Below are 20,673 nucleotides of genomic sequence, written 5' to 3'. Positions count from 1 at the left end.
TTGTATACTCGACATAACAAAAAAAAAAATATAAAAGCAACAAAAAAGACATAAATTCCAGTACATTTGAATGCTTTCGAGCAAACCAACTCACTCGTTTACTCGCAATATTCTCTATGACAACTTCACAATCAATCTAATTTAATTATTTTTGTTAGGAGAAAAGTTCCTTCTGACAGCAGCCAGAAGCTCAAATATATTAATCAAACATTATAATAAAATAATGATAGAGACGCGTTCATTGAATACAAAAAAAAAAAAATAAGTATAAGCCAGGAATGTTCGGATGATAGGCAGTTTCTGTTACTTTGCCATCTCTCAACTTCTGATGATGATAATCAAAATGAAATGTGCGCCAACGATGGAATAGACACTTAGTCGATCGTCGTTATGGACGATGAAGAAGAAGATATTTGATTAGTGTAAGCAATTAGAAAAAAAAATATTATCAGTGTCGCTAAATATTTATTATTTTTTTTTAATTAGTTCCAATTGAGAATGGAATGTCACAATTTTTTTTGTTGAAAATTTACTAAGGCCTTTCCAAATTTTAACAAAGATTTTTGTCTAACGCCCAATTTTGATAATCTGGTGACGGGGAGGCTTATTATCGATTTCTAAAAAGTATATATTAATGAAATATATATTAATGTTTTGTACTTAAATGATAGTTGATGAAAATCAACAAAAGTACAAAACTACAAGTTCTATATCTGTATCATATTCTAAAAGTCTTAAGCTATTTAGTATATTTTTAGTAAACGTTTAAATACAAATACAAATCATCGCAAGAATCATCGCATTGTTGTAGATTATTTGGCTCCAGCGACACTGAAATAAATTAATCATGAACTAAATTATTAAATTCGAATTATTAAATACATCGTTCAATATAGTCTGAGATGGCAAATCTGAGCAATCAATTCGTCCGCTTCTAATGACAATTGTGGACTCTCATATAATTCTAGGGAAGTAATTAAAAGTGACGGTTTATTTTCCATCTGAATTCCTGGGGATAATTTAATAAATTCTGTAAAATTATTCAATTCATTTATCGTCTCGTCAATGAGTCATGGTGTCATTTTTAATATATTCGATTCGGCAGCCATTTTAAAGTATTTAAACTTTTTCAGCATGATGCCACGATTCCCAAAGGAACTTATGAGATTAAGTGCTACTGTTTCGCCAATGACCGGAATATATAATTTTTTGTAAACCAAATTACGCGAGTGAGATTTCAAAACGTTCTGTAATGAAGCGTTAATGCTCATAATTGCTCCCTCATCGATCCTAACTTGCGGTGGAAAGGCAAAATATTTATTTAAGCCGTCGTCGCCTATTGCAAATCTGACAGTGGATATTCCACATCTACTCCACAACAGAACCTGATACTTATCCAGTTGTGCTTCTTGATCGGCAATATTAAGCATCATCGCTCTTTTTTCTGTTACGCGATTGTTCATCTTATCGCGGCGTGGGCGAAAATCATCTTCTAAAAATGATTAACGAAAGCTTTCACATTCTTTACAAATTTTACAAATAAAATTTTGCTAAAGCTAAAAGAAAAAATATCGTTCCTTTAAAATTCATTTTAACGTAGACTATCATAAATAAACTTACCATCCCCTGTGATTCAGATTAGCGAAAAACAATAAAATGTAAATTTGGAACGGCCTTAATTGAATCATTTCAATTTTTACTTGAAATATTACACATTGCAATTTCGTCTTGAACCACATCCCTTATATGAGACATTCATTCAACTGAAGTTCATAAGATCCTCTTTTTCGCTCAGCTGCCCAAATTGTTATAAAAGATGCAATGATGCGGGTTCTTGTTCGTCGTTATATATAATAATTCTTCTCTCGCACGCATCGCGCATCAATGAGCAGCAAACTAGCCAACTGCTTGCGTTTCCATAGTAGCTGCATCGAAGACCATGATAATGTGTGTGCATTAACAATGGCGAACAAGAGAGACAAAACAAGATTCCTTCGTCTTCTGCCACACCACACCGCCGCACTGAAACTAGATATTTATCAACGTTGCCATAAAAAAAATTATAACGAAGGATAATTATTATTACATTACACATTTTGACGAACAAAGATAAAGAATTTTTCCATACTTTTGTTCTTGTGTGATCTGCTGGATCTGCAAATCTGATATGATAAAGTGAATGTATTTTATGCAAATCAGGTAGCCGCCACCAGCAAAATTATATCCGAGCAAGTATCTAGCAAGCAGGCAGTGAAATGTGTTTCAAATACATAAATTATTATATTGCTGCAGAGTGTCATGTTTTTTTTCAACTCCTTTTCTCTATTGTCGTCGTTACAGTCGTCAATGCAAAATTCCCATTCATCAAAAATGAACAACGAAAAAAAAATATTTCAACATCATATTTCTGATGCATTTTGCAGATATGCAGAAAATATTCTAACTTTGATGTTGTAAATTGTTATCTTTTCCCCTCTCTTGCTGCTGCTTGACGACGAAACAGTTGCTGCTGCTGCTGAAAATTACCTTATTGAGGTTGTTCAATAATAAAAATATTTCTCGTTCACCTGTTTTCCTCTTTCTCTTACACGTACGGACGTGTGTGATGATAACTATCATACCTAGAGGGACAACAAAATCGTAGTCCCCTTTGTGGTTTTCTTTCATATTTTTCATCTCTACCGACAAATATGTTCTCTTTTATTATATTTCATAATTTTTTTTGCATTTTATTTATCATCAAAACTATTCTCGGATGCAAGCAGCAAAAATACTGCATTTTTCTCTTTCTTTTGCTAGCATAAAACTAGAAATGAACTAGAAAGAATGCAAAATAATAATTATGTGCACACAGCTTTACTATGAGGCATAATTATTATTACAATAACTGATACGTGTATACGGGAGCAATGACAAATATTTTATGGAATCTAGTTTGCTGTGACATTTCTCTTCGTCTTGTTAATTTTTTTTTTCTATCTCGTGCATCATTCATATAAATATATTTAGACATTCCTCTATAAAGCCAGTTCTGCCAACAAGAGCTCTTTGAATGTTCTTCCTGGAAATGCTTTCGCTCTGCAAGGCGTTCAGAAGCCAAACAAGTTCCACAGAAACTCTCTTTTCATTAAAAATGGTGCAAGGATTTTAATTGCACTTCTTGGAATTTAAATCTTTTAATTACAAATATTCCTTTAAAGCTGAGAACGAAATGATACTACAATTTATTGAGGTTGTCAGAATAGCTTCAACATGTCACATTCGTGTCACACCACTTTTTAATTAACAGAAAATTTTGAATAAACATTCATGTAATGTATTCAAGACATGTGAGAAAGAGAGAGACGTCGTTATGTTGCGCATGTAAAGTGAACCAGATAAAAATTTGCACTATAAATTCAACGAAGTGCGAAAGACTTTCATCTTCGTCGTCTTTATCTAAAAATATTCTACAAGTAAATAAAACTTGAAGCTCATTTATATTCAAAGAATGTAAAATGGTAATAGAATATGAAAAATAAACAGAAGTCAAGTTGAAGTTTGAGATGACGACAAAAAGTGACATTAAGAGATATATTTAGATCGGTAATTTAATAACAATTTTTTTGTTAATTAAAGTGAAAGAGTTTTATGACTTTTGAGTTGTGAATTCAGAGACAACTACTCAGGTAAACTTTTTTAATTTAATTTAAAATTTTAACTGATGAGTTAGTTTTTCCAAACATATCATTGTTATCTTAGAAAAATGGAAATTGGTTGAATACATTTTTCAAGCCAATATTGGATCTCAAGAAATTCATTTTGAGAAATTAGAAACAAATGGAAATACTTGTTAATCTATGAATATTAAGAACGAGGAAACATACAGTGTTCTTCAAAGAGAAGAAAGGTTGGAAGAAAGTTTAAGAAATCTCTGAACATTACTATAACTATGATGAGCTATGAACTTTGGTTAGAGTATAAAAGGAAGTTGAAACATTTAATAGTTATTCAGTTAATAAAATACCGTAATGTAAATAATTCTTATGGAAAAAAATCCGTTACAAATTCAAAAAATGATAATAACAAATGATAATATTTTTCCATAATTTTTTCGATTTTTAATTATTTAGAAAAAATTTAAATTAGGCAAGTGCAATGCAAAATAATTTTTCACATTACAAACCACCTAACTTTATCTAAAAATCCAAGGAGGGAATGATGGAATAACGAAAATGGTTTTGAAATATTTTTACCTTCAAAAAATACGAAAAATGACAAAAAATCATCAAAAATTGGTTGAAATCTATATAAATTTTGTTATATTTTGAAATTTTTCAAAGGAACGATTCACAGAAAAAAATTTAAAATATCAATAGCTTGAAATTTGACAAAAAATTTTAAATTTCAAAAAAGTCGTTAGAAAACTTTTGAAAATTATTTTGTTTCTAAAATTTGTCCAAATATTTAAAAAAAATCTAAAATGTCTTAAAAATACTATTTAAAATATTAAAACCCTTTAAAAATAGCGAATTTAAAGAATTTTTCGAAATGCGGTAAAAAATCAGTAATATCAAATTAAAAAATTTTCCATTTTCATTTCAAATTTTTTAATTTTTTTTTTTCCCCCTCATTATTTTTGATTTAAAATAATGTGAAACATTTTTTGGTTTCATTTGCACTTGCCTTATTTCTCATAAAATCAAAAAATAAATTAATAAAAATTCATTAAAATTATTCACTCTCAAAAATTTTGTCAAAAATATTGAAAAAATTCGAAATTTCGTCAAAAATTCAAAAGTTTTACATAAAAATGTTAATAGAACAAATTTTAAAAACAATTTTCGTTAATAGAACGGATTCTTATGTTCCACGAGAATTATCTACATTACGGGATATTTCATTCAAAAGATTTTCAAATCTTCATATCCTCTCAATGGTTTTAAAATTTTATTTGAATGATTCCAAACGTTTATTCTGAACATTTTCAACATTACACCGTAATTGATGAATTACACTTGAAATATTAAATTATTTACTGCCGATTTGCATCAACAGCGAGCAACGATGCGAAAATCAGTGTGTTTGTAGTTGGTAGTTAATTGATCTTTGAATCTCGCATGAGATGCCGACAACGCGCCGACAAAAAAGTCTCTACATGAGGCAATAACGGAGGTCTAGACATTCGAAGCTTTTTATTGCTTCATGCGAACGACATTTACTATTCAAAATACGCATTAACATTATGCTAATTCCATCTCGGTTGATGTTTTGCGTAATTTTAGTTTTAAGCATGCAAGTTAATAAATGGCTAGAAAACGGTATCGTACACATTATTTTAACTATTCGAGTGAACAACAAAGAGGTTGGCTTGGCACATGTTATTAGCATTTCTCTAACGAAGATATATTTCTGTGTTCCTCATCAGCATCATCATCATCGTCGTCAGAAAAAAAGAAAGAGCAGGAGAGAGAAAGGTTAGAGACATGCCAATTATAAGATGAATGACAAAAATTTAGCATGTGAACAAGCATTTTTGTCCATTAAAATTTATTGAAATAAATCACACAACATTCCAGTGGTTTGGTCGTTCGTTACTTGCACGCTGTATGGTAATGAAAACCTATTTTATTATTAAAATCAACGAGATAGTTCTCTTTTTTTTTTTGCCAATCACAAACTGGTTTATGTTACTTACTTCTCTTTACATATTTCATATATATTTATTTACTGGAGTAAACGACACATTCCGCACTGCGCGCCACATATTTGACATTAATCAGCACAGAAATATGCAAGAAACATAATAATTTTTAGTCCTTATTGACGTTCTCAGAGAGGTATATTTTTTAATAATAAAAAATTTCTTACGTGACACGTTGAAAGAAAAAAATCTTACGGCAACGTGACTTTTTCTACTGAATTTAAATTTAGATTTAGTAGGAAATTTGTTCCGCTACTCGCTGCAACAAATAACTTTAGGAAGCAAAGATCAATAATTTCACGCATTTTTAGAGTCATGTTCTCTATTGTTGTTGTTGTAGTTGTTGCTCATGGCTCTTGAAAAAGAAATGCAGCAAATTTAAACTTGTAATTAGCGATGAAAATATATAGCAGACGGTCTCTAATAAACTATTTGCCTTGTTCATGTTTTGCACAGAACAAACTGTAAATATTAAAGCTTTAAATTTATGTAATAATTGCGAGTAAATTATTGTTATTGTAAATATTTTATTGTATTTTTGTACTCGAAAGAGATTCTTTAGCGAAGACGCAGATTGCGAATAATTTGCTTACCCTACGTGCCTATCTAATTTATAATTGTAGTTGCAGATAGAATGAAGAAAATGCTTGTTTTTGCATCAAAATTATTTAATGAGGCGACAAATATGTTACGATTGCTGTGATAAATGTTCGCTGCAGTATATTTCGAGGTGTGAATGGATGAGAAATAATTTATTTATTCGAATGATTTTAACGGTGCTTTTAGTAATTAGCCATTTTAAGTGATATTCGTGCAAATTTAAATAAAAAATAAAGGAAATGAAACTTTTTTTTGAATGCCTGGAGCCAAAAATTTCTCTTCCTTTACTTTAAATTGAACATGATCAGGGGCGTAGTAACTTAAATTTCTTTGGAGGGACAAAATCTCTTGTTAACATTCTCAAAAATATTTGTTAATCTAATTTTATGTTTTTATGTAAAAATATATATATATTGATGGCTTACTAATTAAATTTAAAAAAAAAAATAAATCTAAAACTAATCCAAAATAATTTTTATCACTTGACTTAAATATTATATTGTTTGAGGACTAATTTTTTACTATTTTTTTTTATGGAAGATAACAATTAACCTAAATTGACTTTTTCGCAGAAAAGCCACCATAGATTTTCTCTTCTTTACTTCACACGTTTCAACGTGTGACCTTTTTCTATCCGAACTAAGAAAACTAAGTTACTTATATTTTTTACAATTTCACCCGGATCGTAATTATTAAAGCAAGACGGGTACCAGACATATATTGTTAACTCGAGTCGCAGAAGTTTTCGGCTTCTTTTTGTGTCTAACCAATTTGCCCGAGAGCCTGAATTTGTCTTTGTGAATCCGTTTTAGAAGAATATTGTAGATACACGTGGTTTATTAATTTTTAGCTTTATTAGTTTGAAACTGAGGTGAAGATAGATTTTATGTGCATATATACTGAGGTATAATAGTTCATGAGGACCTTGTTTGAAGAAATTTTTTAAGAGACGTAATAAGAGCGAACTCGTTATTGAGATATGTACATAGACGATGAGTAAACATACGATAAAGCTAGATATAAGAACATTTCTCTTTTTCCTCGCCCTCCCCGGAGAGTCCGTAGATTCTCCTTTTTTTAAGGTTTTTTAGAAGCGATTAGGCTCTGAAAACTCTTCTATTGTACGGTATATAAGTCCCCTCTTTTGCATACGTCACTGAAATTTTAAAAAAATATCTTCGTTAATCAAAAAATTAAGAAATAAAAAAATTTTTCAAGTAGCATATTGAAAATTTCTCACAGCGTTTAAGACTGATGAAATCTAAAAATCTGAAAAAAGAAGTTTTTAATAACTGTTCACGCACAATTAGCGATGCTTACTTTCGTATGAAATGCAGTCCTTCCTCACCGCACAGAACTTATTCTGAATATTTTTTTTCTTTAGATTTTTCTTATCTTAAAAGAAGTAAAGTTAAACGTTTACAGCTACATTCTTACAATATTTTTATTTCTTCTTCGTTTTTTCTTCCATTCAATTGCTGCAACGACACCGCAATGAAATAAGCAAATAACTTGCCTTTTAACACATTTTCTACCTACACTCACGTCGTCGTCATCATCTCAGCAATCGACAAGCCATCGACAACATTTTAATGTGTGTGATAATATGAAACAATCTCACCCTAGTTTCGGTTAGAAATTTTCTGTTTACTTTTTGCTGCGGAACCACTCTCTTTCTCACTCTAAATTCTCATCGGCGAACAATTAAACGGCCATAAAATGAGGTTTCCTTCTATAAAAGCCACACTTTGTAGGGGGATCCGTTTCACACATTCGAATTATTATATTATGATTGCACGCAGTCATTAAAAACACAGAACAGAAAGCGAAAAAAGCACGTGAAGGAAGAAGAGCACGATGATGATGATGATGAAAAAAATTAAAAATGTATAAAAACAGTAGCACCTTTATTAATAAATTGCTGGTTTGCTTGTTCATTTATTTATGATTATCGTATTATTTTTTGTTGTTGTCCAATTTAAAAATGCTTTCCTACTCTATATGGTTGACTGCTACTGCAAAGTGCTGCACACACACGCAGACAATCAGATAATCGACGTGTATACGATTTTTTTCTGTTTTTTTTTTTCATAAAATATTATTATTAAAAGTAACGAGCAGGATGTTTGTTGATTAAATCACGAGTCGTAAATTAAATCAAATATAGGTTTCTTTCTTTCTTCCTGTGATTTGGTGTGCATTTAAAAGCAATTCGATATTGTTCAAATAATAAAAGTAATTAAGAAGGAAGTCAAAAAGGCGTAAAGAGCGCCAGCTTACTTTTTTGTATCAATTTTTGGCTTAATTAAAAATAAAAAATAATTAAAAATTAAATCATTTTTAAATTAAACGATTTTTAAAGTATTTTTTACTATTTTGTTAATTCAATTTTTTTTAAATTAAATTAATTTTTTAAAATTATTTTTTTTTAATTAATTTAATTTTTAATATTTTTTTAATAAAAATTTTTTTCACTAAATATTTTAAAGGATAATTTGTCAATTATGGAATTAAAAACACTTTTGTTCTTATTTAATTAAATAAAAAAAATATTTTTAAATTTTTCTGATAGGAATGAATTTATTTTTTTTTTAATATCAGGCAAAATTTATTTAAATTAAATTTTATTGTGCTTTCTTCATAATTTTGTTAATTCAATTTTTTTTAAATTAAATTATTTTTTTTAATTAATTTAATTTTTAATAAATTTTATTTTAATTAATTATTTTTTCTATTGAATTTCACTATTTTTTATATAAGGAAAAATTTACGTAAATTAAATTTTAAGAAATAAAAATTAAAAAATAATTGCTTTTAATCTTTTTTTCATATTAAATTTCTATCGACCTTTCAAGAAAAAAATGAATAAATTTTTGTTTTTTTTAGATCAAAAAATAATGTTCCAACGTTAGACAAACAACAACAAAAAAAAATCAACGAAGACATGTCACATGTGCAACAACGTGCCATCGAGTGTCCTTTGGCCTCCCTAGGCCATAATACGCCCACATTAGATGCCCATCAAGGGTACCATCACCCCTTGAGTACGAGTCCTCTCGACACTCAAGCATATCAAATGCTCCGAAAGTCCCAAGAATCCCCCATTTTATCGATAGATTCCGACAAAATTCGTCTCAAGAACACTGACACGAGTCGATCGAGTCGTTCTGCGTCATCAAATGCCAACAATAGTGATTCACCTCCGCAAATTTACCCCCGAAACGCCGCGTCAACACCCAAAAACGACGCATTTTTATCGCATTGCGACTTGCAACGCCTGCGAAATCAAACGTATACGCCAATCGAAACGATTCTCCGGGGCTCGTATCCTCATCCTCCCTCAATGCCGGTAGCGCCGAACCTTCAAAGACGCGGGCAAAGCACTTTTAACCTCGACGACGACTCGATTCACTCAATTGGCGAACTCACGGATGTCGAGAGATTTTTCCTCGGTGAAAAAATGTCATCGATTTTCATCAATAGTCGGAATGGCGTCTATGGCAGCACAAGTAGTGGCGATAGCGGCACCAATCGATCAGCGAAAGAGTCTAATATGAAGAATTCTGGTGATAATTCGCGATATTTCCATCATCAGGAACAAGATCCCAGTTACAATTACTACTCCGTACCGTCGAACGGGCAAATAAATGAATTTAATTCACCGGCAGGCAGAAGACGAGCATCCAGTCCTGACACTAGTGGCTCCGACAGATATTTTTTGGATCGATTACGAGGCTCACCGAACTTTACAGCGTCTCCGCAACGTCATCACGCCCAAAAATCCCTCATGCACAAAAGTATCGACGGTTATTCGCAAGTCATGGATGGCCAAACGATGGTAATTGGTCGTCATTCGCCACTGGATCAGGGTTATCACACATTAAACACGCCATCGCCGCCATCCACGCACACCCAACTCTACCTGCCAACCGCAACGCAATGGACGACGACAAGTAACATGCTGAAAAAAGTGAATCCCAAACCGGGAAAGGGCTTCAATCGACTCAGCAACGACCTCGTACTGCGAATATTCGAGTGGTTGGACAGCAGTGACCTTTGTAACTTGACACAAGTTTGCAAGCGATTCGAGACACTTGTATGGAATCCGGTGTTGTGGCGAAATATCATCATAAAAGGTAAGAATTTCAATTATTTCACGACTGACTTGGTCCATGTTTGACGGTAATTTCAATTGACGGTTACAGGTGAGAATCGATCGGGAGACAAAGCGTTACGGACAATTTTTCGTCGGTTGTGTGGGCAAACGAGAAACGGACTTTGTCCCATTGTTGAACGTGTCATGCTGAGTGAAGGCTGCAAAATCAGTGACAAGGGACTGCAATTGCTGAGTAGACGGTGCCCGAGTTTGTCGCACCTGCAACTGCAAAATAGCACGTCGGTGACGAATCAAGCGTTATTTGATCTCGTTACGAAATGCACCAACTTGCAACATTTGGACATAACTGGTAAGAATTTTTGTCTATTTAGGCAGGTGCAATTTCAAAAAATGTCTCAAGTGCTCCGAAAATCAGATAAATTTTTTGAATGAGCTGAAAAAAATTTTGAAAACGATTAAAAATTAAATATTTTTTTAGAAGACAAAAAATTAAAAAAATCTATGATTTTAAATTTATCTAAAATTTTTAATTTGAAAAAAAAACGTTCAAAATTTTAAAAAATCTTTTGTTAAATCCAAAAATATTCTTAAATTTTTTGAAATTTAAAAAAAAATTTAAAAAATATATACCTCAAGCGATTAAGTAGTTCAATTTTTGTGACATCAAAATTTGAATTAAATAATAATTTTTTTGCAAAAAATAAAAAAAATTTTTTTAAATTTTTTTTTAAATATTATTTTTTTAAATATTTTTTTTTTTAATTTTTTTTAAATATTTTTTTAAATTTTTTTTAAATATTTTTTTTTTTTATTTTTTTTAATTATTTTTTTAATTTTTTTTTTAAAATATAATTTTTATGAATATTTTTTACCTTTTTTTAATATTTTTAAAGAAAAAAATTTTTTCATAAAAAATATTTTGTTATTTTTAAAAATTTAAAAAAATTTAAATTCAGTAAATATTTTTAAAAAAAAAAATTTAATAAAAAAATTTAAATGTTAAATTCGATTTTTTAAATTTTTATTAAAAATTTAACAATAATTACTTTTTAAAAAAATTTTAAAACATTTAAAATTTTGAAAATAGAACCTAAAAACGGCCATTTTTGATGAAATTTTTTTTTTAATTATTTTTTTTACAAACAAAAATGGGGCATTTTATTTTTGATTTTCATTTGGATTTTTTTTTGAATTTTGTGACTTCAAAAAATTAAATAATAATTTTTTTAAAAAAATATTTATATTTTTTTTTTAATTTTTCTCTTTAAACTATTAATTTTTTTTGAGTATTAATTGTCCATTATATCAATTTTGTATTTTTTTCAATGCTTTAATTAAAGAAAATTTTATCTGATTTTTTTTTTTCTAATAACTTTTTGTCAAAAATTTAAATGTGTAAATTAAATTGATAATTTTTTTTTTTATGATTTTTCAATCGTAAAAAATGTAAAAAAAATATTTTTTCACTATTTTTTTTTATTTTGTTTAAAATAATTAATTTTAAGTGCTTTGTTATTTTTTTCTCTCTTTTAATATTTTTAATTCTAAAATAATGTGAAACATTTTAAAAAATTGTACTTACCTAATTTAAATAATATTTCAATAGAACGCTATTTGAATGCCTTGCCATATGTTCGCTATCTTAAAATTTTTAAATGGGTTACAAGCGTGTGCCAATCTGTACAAACAAACACAATGTGGGGGTGGGCGCCATTTGATTTATGCTCGATTTGCAACATTCGCATGTTTATGGCGATTTACTTTGTTCTTATTTGTTTTAAACATGAACACAACAGATTTTGCAACAATAATCGTCGTCTATCCATTCATAGAGTTGCTCTCGCTTCGTAGGCGTTCAAGTAGCGATTTTTCTGTCTAGTGAAGCAAAGAACCGTTTTTTAAATCTTTTTTTTTTGTCTTTTTCTCCTCAGGATGTTATCAAATTACCACAGTAGACATCAATCCAACGCTCCAGTCGGCCAACGGGAAACTCCAATTGCAACATCTCGATTTGACGGACTGCGTTTCGCTGAATGACACGGGATTAAAAGTTGTCGTGAAAAATTGTCCGTTACTTGTTTACCTTTATTTGAGACGTTGTGTCCAAATTACGGATGCTGGACTGAAATTCGTGCCTGCCTATTGTTTGAACATTAAGGAGATTAGTATATCGGACTGCATTAACATCACGGATTTTGGGCTTTATGAGTTGGCGAAGCTCGGAGCGAATCTGCGGTATTTGTCGGTAGCAAAGTGCGAGAGGATAACGGATGCGGGAATTAAAGTCATTGGAAGGAAATGTTATAAGCTGCGGTATCTCAATGCGAGGGGTTGCGAAACGGTGAGCGATGACTCGATTAATATTTTGGCGAGAGCGTGCACGAGATTGGTAAGTTTTTAAAGGATTTTTTTTTTCATAAATTCAGGTTGCTTTAAAATTTTTTTAAACTTTTCGTTCCTCAATTTTTTTTTTTGAATTAAAAGAAAATTTTAAAAAATTGTTTTGAAATACTTTTTCATATAAAATGGATAAATTTAGAAACTTTTTGAACGTTAATCTTTTTTTTTTGTAATTTAAAAATACGATATTTAATAATTTAAAATTGAGCTCCGATAATTTCGAAGTTAAAAATAAAATAAAAATAATTTTAGAGTTAAAAAAAAATAAAAAAGAGAAATTAAAACAAAAACTTTGAAAAAAAAAATTCTTTAACTGGTGCTTTAATTTTTAACATAATTTAAATAAAGTTAATTAAAAATAATAATTAAATAAAAAAAAATATTAATAGAATAAAAATTTTAAAAAATAATTTTTATGATCTCTTTAATAATTTTTTAAAATTTTTTTTTCTTAATTTTAAACATTTTTTTTTTTTCTTTAATAAAAATAATTTTCTTAATAAAAATAGTTTTGTTTCAATTTCCAGTCAATAATTATTTTTTATAATTTTTTTTTCAATTTTAAAATTAATTGTTCTAAATTTAATTTTAAATTACAAAGTTTTTTGATCAGCTTTAATTTTTTTTGTCTTATAAAAAATTATTTCAAAATTATTTTTTCCCTCATTTCGGCATAAGTTAAAAAAAATTAAAAGCGACCCAATTTACATTTTTCGAATATTTTTTAAAACTTCTAATAAAAAAATTCTTTTATTTCCACAGCGCGCATTAGATGTCGGCAAATGCGACATAAGTGACGCCGGATTACGTGCCTTGGCCGAAAGTTGTCCGAACCTGAAGAAACTCAGCTTAAAAAATTGTGATATGATTACTGATCGTGGAATTCAATGCATCGCATACTGTTGCCGCGGCTTGCAATTCCTCAACATACAAGATTGCCAGATATCACTCGAAGGCTACAAAAGCGTGAAAAAATACTGCAAACGCTGCACTATTGAACACACAAATCCCGGGTTCTGCTAAAATTTTAAAAAAATTAAAAAAAATTGTAAATAAAATGAATTAAAAAATTGTATTTTTAGATAGAAAAACTAGCAAATTTTTAAAAAAGTGCTATGAAAATTAAATAATTTATTAATTTTGTATGTATTTATGTCTTTTTCCGCGAGACTAAACGTTAGAAAAAAATGATTGTTACAATAAAAAAAAATTAGGAAATAAAAAAATTAACACAGAAACGCTCCACGTGTTTAACTTTGAACTTGAAACCGGGATATCAACAGGTTGGTAAAAGAAAAAGAGCGAAACTCGTATTTCTCTCTCGACATTTTTCTCTTGTACACGGAAAATTATCGATTTTTCATTCACTTCACACACCCCAAGTACCACAAAATCATTGTTTTGACTGCTTTTTTATATCATTTTAATGTCTTCCGCTATTTTTTCGACAATCTTCCGAGTAGTTTTCGTAGAAACCCGAATTTCCCACAAAAACACTGCCAAAAATCGCTCGTAGAAATGGTAAAAACGCAAGAACTCGAGTTTATTCCGCCCAAAAAGCGTAAAGAACCAAAAATCAAGGACGGAACGGGAAAAAATATTCAAGGCAATAGCGCGAATGCAGATCATATCACAAAAATACAGGTAAATTTCGCTCGAAAAACTTAACGAAAGTAATGTTGATTGCATACCCCAACAATTTTTTTATAGGTAAAATCAACAGAAGGCTTAAAATCGTCTTCAAGCAAAAAGCAATCTGGCAGTTCGGAGCTCATTGATGTCCCAATAGCGTTTCATCGCAACGGAAATCACACAGAAACCGAAGAAAATGAATTAAATTTGTACGAAAATGTCTCGCAAAAGCCCCTGCGAAGCTCAACGGCGACGCCAAGTAGCGCCATGAGCGAAGAATCCAGCTTTGATGGCATCGATCGCGCATCCAAGAGTCAAGAATCGATTCTGAAATGTGGCACGGGTGGCAAAAAGAAAGTCGTGAATATCCGAACGGACCTCGATTGCATCGGAAATGAACGAAAATCGCCCAGTGTGAAGCACAGCTATGCAGATCTCGAGTCAGGATCGAGCGACAGCATCTTTCGGAAATCATCAACGGACAATTATCTCACCTTGGCCGGGACAATCAAGCGTGGCAAGAAATTGGGCGAAGAATTTAACGTGCAACTGAATATCTCGCGAGACGAACTCGAAAAAATTAATTCGTTCGCAATGAAAAAAAGTAACGAGGAGAAAAATGGTTCTTGTTGTGTCTGTAAATTGGGAACGGGCTTACATGTGCTTCTCTGGACGATAATTTGTTTCCCGATTGTCGTTGTAATTTCGGGCGTTTATTGTTTTTACATTGGAACTCTCACGTGGTACAATTTATTCAACTTTTTCAGTCAGGAAAAGACGATATTGCATCGGATTTTTGTGCCGCCCTTACTTTTTGTGGCCTATCCCGTGACAATTTTGCTCTTTACTGCCGGTCTCGCCCTGTATGGGGGCTTTAAACAACTCAGTCTTCGATTTCATGTGTGGTTCAATGAAGTTTGCGACTTGGAAAAGGGCTTTTATGGATGGCTTTGTGGATTTTTAAGCTTATCCGAGTGCAGTCCCTACGAAGTTATCATCCTGACTGACATCCGAGACGACCCGTTGCCACAAAAATCGTCCACGCAAGAGTTTACCGTTTAAATCAAACCCATTTTTACACATTAAAAGCGCTTATTTACGTAAAATCAGGTGTTTTTTCATTGAAAACTTTCTTTATGTCGCTAACTAACACTACTTAAAGCAACAATTTCACATTTTTTTTGATAGTACAATTAACCCTTCGTTTTGTCGCCGCCACCGGAACTGTCTTCGCTTTTCGTCTCTGTCTCTGCTGTTTTATTTTTAATTATTCCCTGCGACTTCATTTCCTGGTCGATTCTTTCCTTCGCTCGAAACACTTTGGATTGCAGGTAAAACGAGCCACCTTTCGATTTGTCATTCACAGCAAAGAGATGTTCGTACTTTTTTTGCACTTCTTCCGGATCTAATTTGCTAACGTTCAAAATTTGTTGTGCTTCTTCTAAGGTAATGCCTGATTTGGCGTTTGCTTCTGCTCGGTTGGCGCCTTGTCGTCCGCCGCCTCCTCGTCGAGCAGCTTCCTGACTCGCGGCATATTCTTGCTTGAGGGCTCGTGCAAAGGCTCGACCTTTAAGTGATAAGAAATTTTGTGAGATTTTTTTGGGGATTTGTTATGAAACGGAATAAAATGTTACCGATCACTTGTCCGCCCAAGACGATGATCTGTGCCAAGTATTTTGCCATTTTTATGTGGATTCGTCACCGATGTTTACAGTAATTTTGGTAATTACGCGATATTTTTTCGTGTTTTCTGGATTTATTTATTTCTGGCACATTTTTGGGTTAATTTAAGGTGACCAGATGTTCTGAGATTGAATCGGGGACATTCAAAATTTTTTTATGAAAAATTATTATTTGAGTATTGAGCTTAAAATTATTGAAGAGCAAAGTCACTAATTTATATTCAAAGATTTTTTGCATTTTTATAAGCTTAAAAAAATTTGGTAAAAATAAAATCTAATATTTTGACTTATAAAAATTTTAAATATTCAAAGATTTTAGAGAAGAAATTTTTTTTGATATTAAACTTTAAATATAATTTTGGAAATAAATATTTTGATTTTGAAAGCAAAAAATTTATAAATTAAAAAAAATAAAAATATTAATTTTTTTAAAAGAATTTTGTAGTTTCAAAATCAATATATTTGATCAATTTAAGAAATTTTTTGAATTTTGATTGATGATTTAAATTTAAAAAAATAAAACGCGAAAAGCAGATGAGAAAATTTCAGTCAATTTAATAAATACAAAAGTATTTAATCATCATTTTGTTTAAAATTTTTTTAACAAAAATTTTAAATTTTCTAAATTTTTTCTATTTAAATTTCTTAAATATTTTCTAATCAATAAAAATATTTTTACAAATTTTTTATTTTCTTTCCTAAAATATTCTTCCTTAACCAAAAAATTATTAATTTTTGGGTGCAAAAACTTAAAAAAATTTTTAATTTTCGAGAATCTGGTCAGCTTATCGATAAATCTTCCATCGATTCGCAACACACGTAAACCAAGCACCATTTTCGGACGACAAAAAATGTCAACAAATGGCTCACGAACGGATTGATATCAACAAAATCGTGAAAGAACAAGTGGAATTAATTAAAACTGAAGAGATTCTGAAAAAAGTATTGGAAAGAATCAACTCACAAATCAACCAACTATGCGTAAGTCCTTTAAAAATATTAAAACTATCGAAAAAATGCAGAAAATCATTCACTTTGTAGGTAGAAGAACTTCAACTGAAATCACAAGAAGCTGAAACAATGACCGGCGAAGTAGAAATTGAGCTTTCGGGCAATGATCAGCCCTTGCAGTCCATTGACGAGATAAATCGACAGCCATTGAACCTGAATATTGGGTCGCAGAGCATGAGATCTATGGAGGAAACGGACGAAGAGAGTGATTTTAATTGAGACTGTGTTAAATAAAAATTTTTGGGCTAGTTTTAAAACTCAAATTAAATGAAAGAGAAGCAATTTCCATTTCATGCTGAAATACCGGCTCTAGTCCGATTACCGAAGTTCAGCAACATCATTGAGTTGGGGCCAAAATGAAAAATTAAAAAAGTACAAAGAAATTCTATTTTAATAAATTATTGAAATTATCTAATATTTTTTCGTTTTTTAATTAAAGTTGAAATTTATAGGGCAAATTCAAATTCAAATTTTTAAAAATTAAAAAAAATTTAGTTTTTTTAAATTTTTAATCGGAATTCATATTACAAAGAACCGATATAAAAATAACAAAAATAAAAAAAAGTATTTTATTTTTATTTTGTTTTTAAGGCCGCTTCAAATTTATTTTGAACTTTTTGTCCCAAAAACTTTTTTTCAAAATAAAAAAAAATTGAAATACTTTTTCATACAAAATGACAAAATTTTTAACAAAAATTAAAAAATATTTTAATATTTTTTTATTTATAATCTAGGCCGCCCCAAATTATCTCAGAGTATTTCAAGTTAAAAATTTAAACAAAAATTTTTTGTAAAAATATCTGTCAAAAAATTTTGAAAAATAATTTTTTTGAAAAAAATTTTTTAATTATATTTGTGTATAAAAAATTGATCTTAAAAGATTTTAATTAAAATTGAAAAAAATGAATATCTTAAAAATAATTGTCAAAATTTTTTTTTTTTTTCCACTACTTTCATGGAAAATGTCGAAATACGATTTTTAATACAAAAATTACTAAAAATTGAAAAATTTTTTTAAAAATTTCTTGAAAAATTATGAAAATACACAAAAAATCGGTAATTTTTAATGAAATTTTTAACTTTTTTTTTTAATTTTGCCTCATTGGATTTTCGTCTTTTGAAATGGGGCATGGGACAAAAAGTTCAAAAAAAATTTGGAGCGGCCTAAATTTAATAAAAAATAATTTTTTTAATTAAAAAAACCAATTTCGTTTAACAATTCATATGTTTTTATTCTTTATAATATTTTTGTTCTACATCAAATTTCGTAGTTGTATTAAAAACTAAGTTTAAGAGTAAGGAAATGCGCGGGGAACTCGATGCGGTTATTTCAAATAACGTTTTTTTTAATAATAAAAAGACTATTAGGCACATTATGTTAATAAATTCAGTACATTTTAAAATATTTTTTGACGATGACCCCGAAACTATCGCACGGGATTCGACATTTCGTAGAACAAAATGTAAGCTGCGGATGAGTTGACGTCTCGTGGCTCCAAGGGACTCACTTGCTGGTCATTAAATTTGTACCACTTGTCATATGCGGGACTCTTACAGTAGGCAGTGTAATGTCCCGTCTCCATGGTACCGTAGTGATTTGACACCGCGTACAAATTATATGAGGTTTTCTTGTTCACGTGATTCACCATTTCGCTGCGTGGCAAGTAATGTCTCATATCGAGATTCTTCAGTGGAAATTCGACGTAATTTTGTTTTTTGCTGTAGCCGCCGTGATCGTGATTGACGTTAAAACGCTTGAGGTGAATTACTAAAACTGCTGGTAATCGACTAATATCCAGTTTTTTCACGGCATCTCGTGTGTCTTTGCAATTGGGACACATCCAGCCGGAAACTTGTTCGCCTTCGAAGTACATGTCGAGACATTTGTGCAAATCCGTGCGATTCGCATTCTGAGGCAATTCGAGACTGAGGTTCGAGAACGTGTCGTATGTCGTACTTTCTTCGTGGCATCGCGAACATTGCACCGTCGACTTGATCTGGCCATAGAACAAGCGCAAAATTATGCTTTCGCGGTTCTTTGTGAATTCGTACCACGCTTTGTCCGACGGCGACAGGTTATTTTCGGGCACAACATTGAAAATCGCCTGCAAATCAGAGTGCAGCCAATCCATCAAAATTGTCAGAAATTCGTGGGAATCTTGTTGTTCGTGACCTTTGAAACTGCGTTCGTACTGCCCAACGATCGCTTTCAAATCTTTGCTCGAAATCATGCGATGTCCTTCCCACAAAGCTTTTATCACAGCAGCTACTTCCTCCGCAATACGGCATTTGGTCAAACTTTGTCTGTTGAAGAAAAAATGAAAGAAAAATTAATTTGAAGCACTTGAAATAAAATTTACAAAGTTGTTGTTCGGAGAACAATCAACGACGATACCGGATTTCGTTTTTTTCTACTTTGAACTTTTTAACCACGTGACATGAAATTTTTTTCAAACCACGTGACCTGCGAAAATTGTTATATCACGTGATTTGACAAATTTTCAAACCACGTGACTTGAGAAACTTTACAAACCACGTGACTTTAGAAACTTTTCAAATCACGTGACTTGAGAAATTTTTCAAACCATGTGATTTAAGAAAATTTTCAAACCACGTGACTTGAGAAATTTCTTAAATCACGTGAATTGAGAAAAATTTCAAACCACGTGACTTGAGAAACTTATCAAACTACGTGACCTGAGAAATTTTTCAAACCACGTGACTTGAGAAAATTTTTCAAACCACGTGACTTGAGAAAATTTTCAAACCACGTGACTTGAGAAACTTTTCAAACCACGTGACTTGAGAAATTTTTCAAATCACGTGACTTGAGAAACTTTTCAAACCACGTGACTTGAGAAAAATTTCAAACCACGTGACTTGAGAAACTTTTCAAACCACGTGACTTGAGAAATTTTTCAAACCACGTGACTTGAGAAATTTTTCAAACCACGTGACTTGAGAAATTTCTTAAATCAAGTGACTTGAGAAAAATTTCAAACCACGTGACTTGAGAAAATTTTCAAATCACGTGACTTGAGAAAATTTTCAAATCACGTGACTTGAGAAACTTTTCAAACCACGTGACTTGAGAAATTTTTAAATCACGTGACTTGAGAAATTTTTCAAACCACGGTACTTGAGAAACCACGTTACTTAAACCAAAAAAATGTTTGGAAAATTTTCAAATCAAGTGACTTGAGAAAAATTTCAAACCACCTAAAAAATGTTTGAGAAATTTTTCTAACCATTTTGAGCACGTGACCAATGTAAAACCGCATTTTTTTCTTCGAAATGCGGTAAAAAGTTTTCTTTCTTACCCATTTCTGTGTTTAATGTACATTCCCTCGTTGAAGTACTCGTACAGGGCCTGTGTGTTACTGAGACACTGAATAATACTATTCATGTAACACGTGTTGCCAAGATTTTTCAATCCAGTAAGGCCTCTACCCTGAAAATGCAGAAAGAAATGCACAATTTTCCAATTAATTCCGAGTTTTAAAACAAAGAAAAAGTTTTATTACAAGAAGTTTTCCTATTTCACTGCA

General features: G+C 30.8%; 4 protein-coding genes across 7 annotated transcripts in view; 2 read left to right on the top strand and 2 right to left on the bottom strand.

Moving 5' to 3' along the window:
- Nucleotides 1–9,227: 9,227 nt before the first annotated feature.
- Nucleotides 9,228–13,823, top strand: LOC134837561 (F-box/LRR-repeat protein 7-like). Its single transcript, XM_063852943.1, has 4 exons — nt 9,228–10,419; nt 10,489–10,749; nt 12,332–12,789; nt 13,563–13,823. The coding sequence occupies exons 1-4, from the start codon at nt 9,228–9,230 to the stop codon at nt 13,821–13,823; spliced, it is 2,172 nt and encodes a 723-aa protein (XP_063709013.1).
- A 391-nt stretch (nt 13,824–14,214) lies between these two features.
- On the top strand, nt 14,215–15,539 carry LOC134836721 (transmembrane protein 169-like). The gene is made up of 2 exons (XM_063851919.1): nt 14,215–14,444; nt 14,511–15,539. Exons 1-2 carry the CDS (start codon nt 14,319–14,321, stop codon nt 15,492–15,494), a joined length of 1,110 nt encoding a protein of 369 aa, XP_063707989.1. The 5' UTR covers nt 14,215–14,318; the 3' UTR covers nt 15,495–15,539.
- Nucleotides 15,511–16,219, bottom strand: LOC134836722 (mitochondrial import inner membrane translocase subunit tim16-B-like). The gene is made up of 2 exons (XM_063851920.1): nt 16,067–16,219; nt 15,511–15,999 (listed from the first exon to the last, which is right to left on the bottom strand). Exons 1-2 carry the CDS (start codon nt 16,113–16,115, stop codon nt 15,626–15,628), a joined length of 423 nt encoding a protein of 140 aa, XP_063707990.1. The 5' UTR covers nt 16,116–16,219; the 3' UTR covers nt 15,511–15,625.
- A 2,060-nt stretch (nt 16,220–18,279) lies between these two features.
- Nucleotides 18,280–20,673, bottom strand: part of LOC134827083 (ubiquitin carboxyl-terminal hydrolase 8-like) — a 71,162-nt gene continuing 68,768 nt past the window's right edge. For 2 of the 4 annotated variants that reach the window (XM_063839621.1, XM_063839622.1), the window contains 2 exons: nt 20,446–20,576; nt 18,310–19,429 (listed from right to left, as the gene is read on the bottom strand). In XM_063839621.1, the coding sequence (XP_063695691.1) occupies nt 18,553–19,429; nt 20,446–20,576 (1,008 nt within the window). In that variant the 3' untranslated portion in view covers nt 18,310–18,552. Of the gene's footprint in view, nt 19,430–20,445; nt 20,577–20,673 lie in introns of all 4 variants that reach the window. The other 2 variants (XM_063839619.1, XM_063839618.1) reach the window with 2 other exon arrangements.

Source organism: Culicoides brevitarsis, chromosome 1 (assembly GCF_036172545.1).
Source record: "Culicoides brevitarsis isolate CSIRO-B50_1 chromosome 1, AGI_CSIRO_Cbre_v1, whole genome shotgun sequence".
NCBI lineage: Eukaryota > Metazoa > Arthropoda > Insecta > Diptera > Ceratopogonidae > Culicoides > Culicoides brevitarsis.
This window is presented reverse-complemented; position numbering and strand designations above follow the sequence as displayed.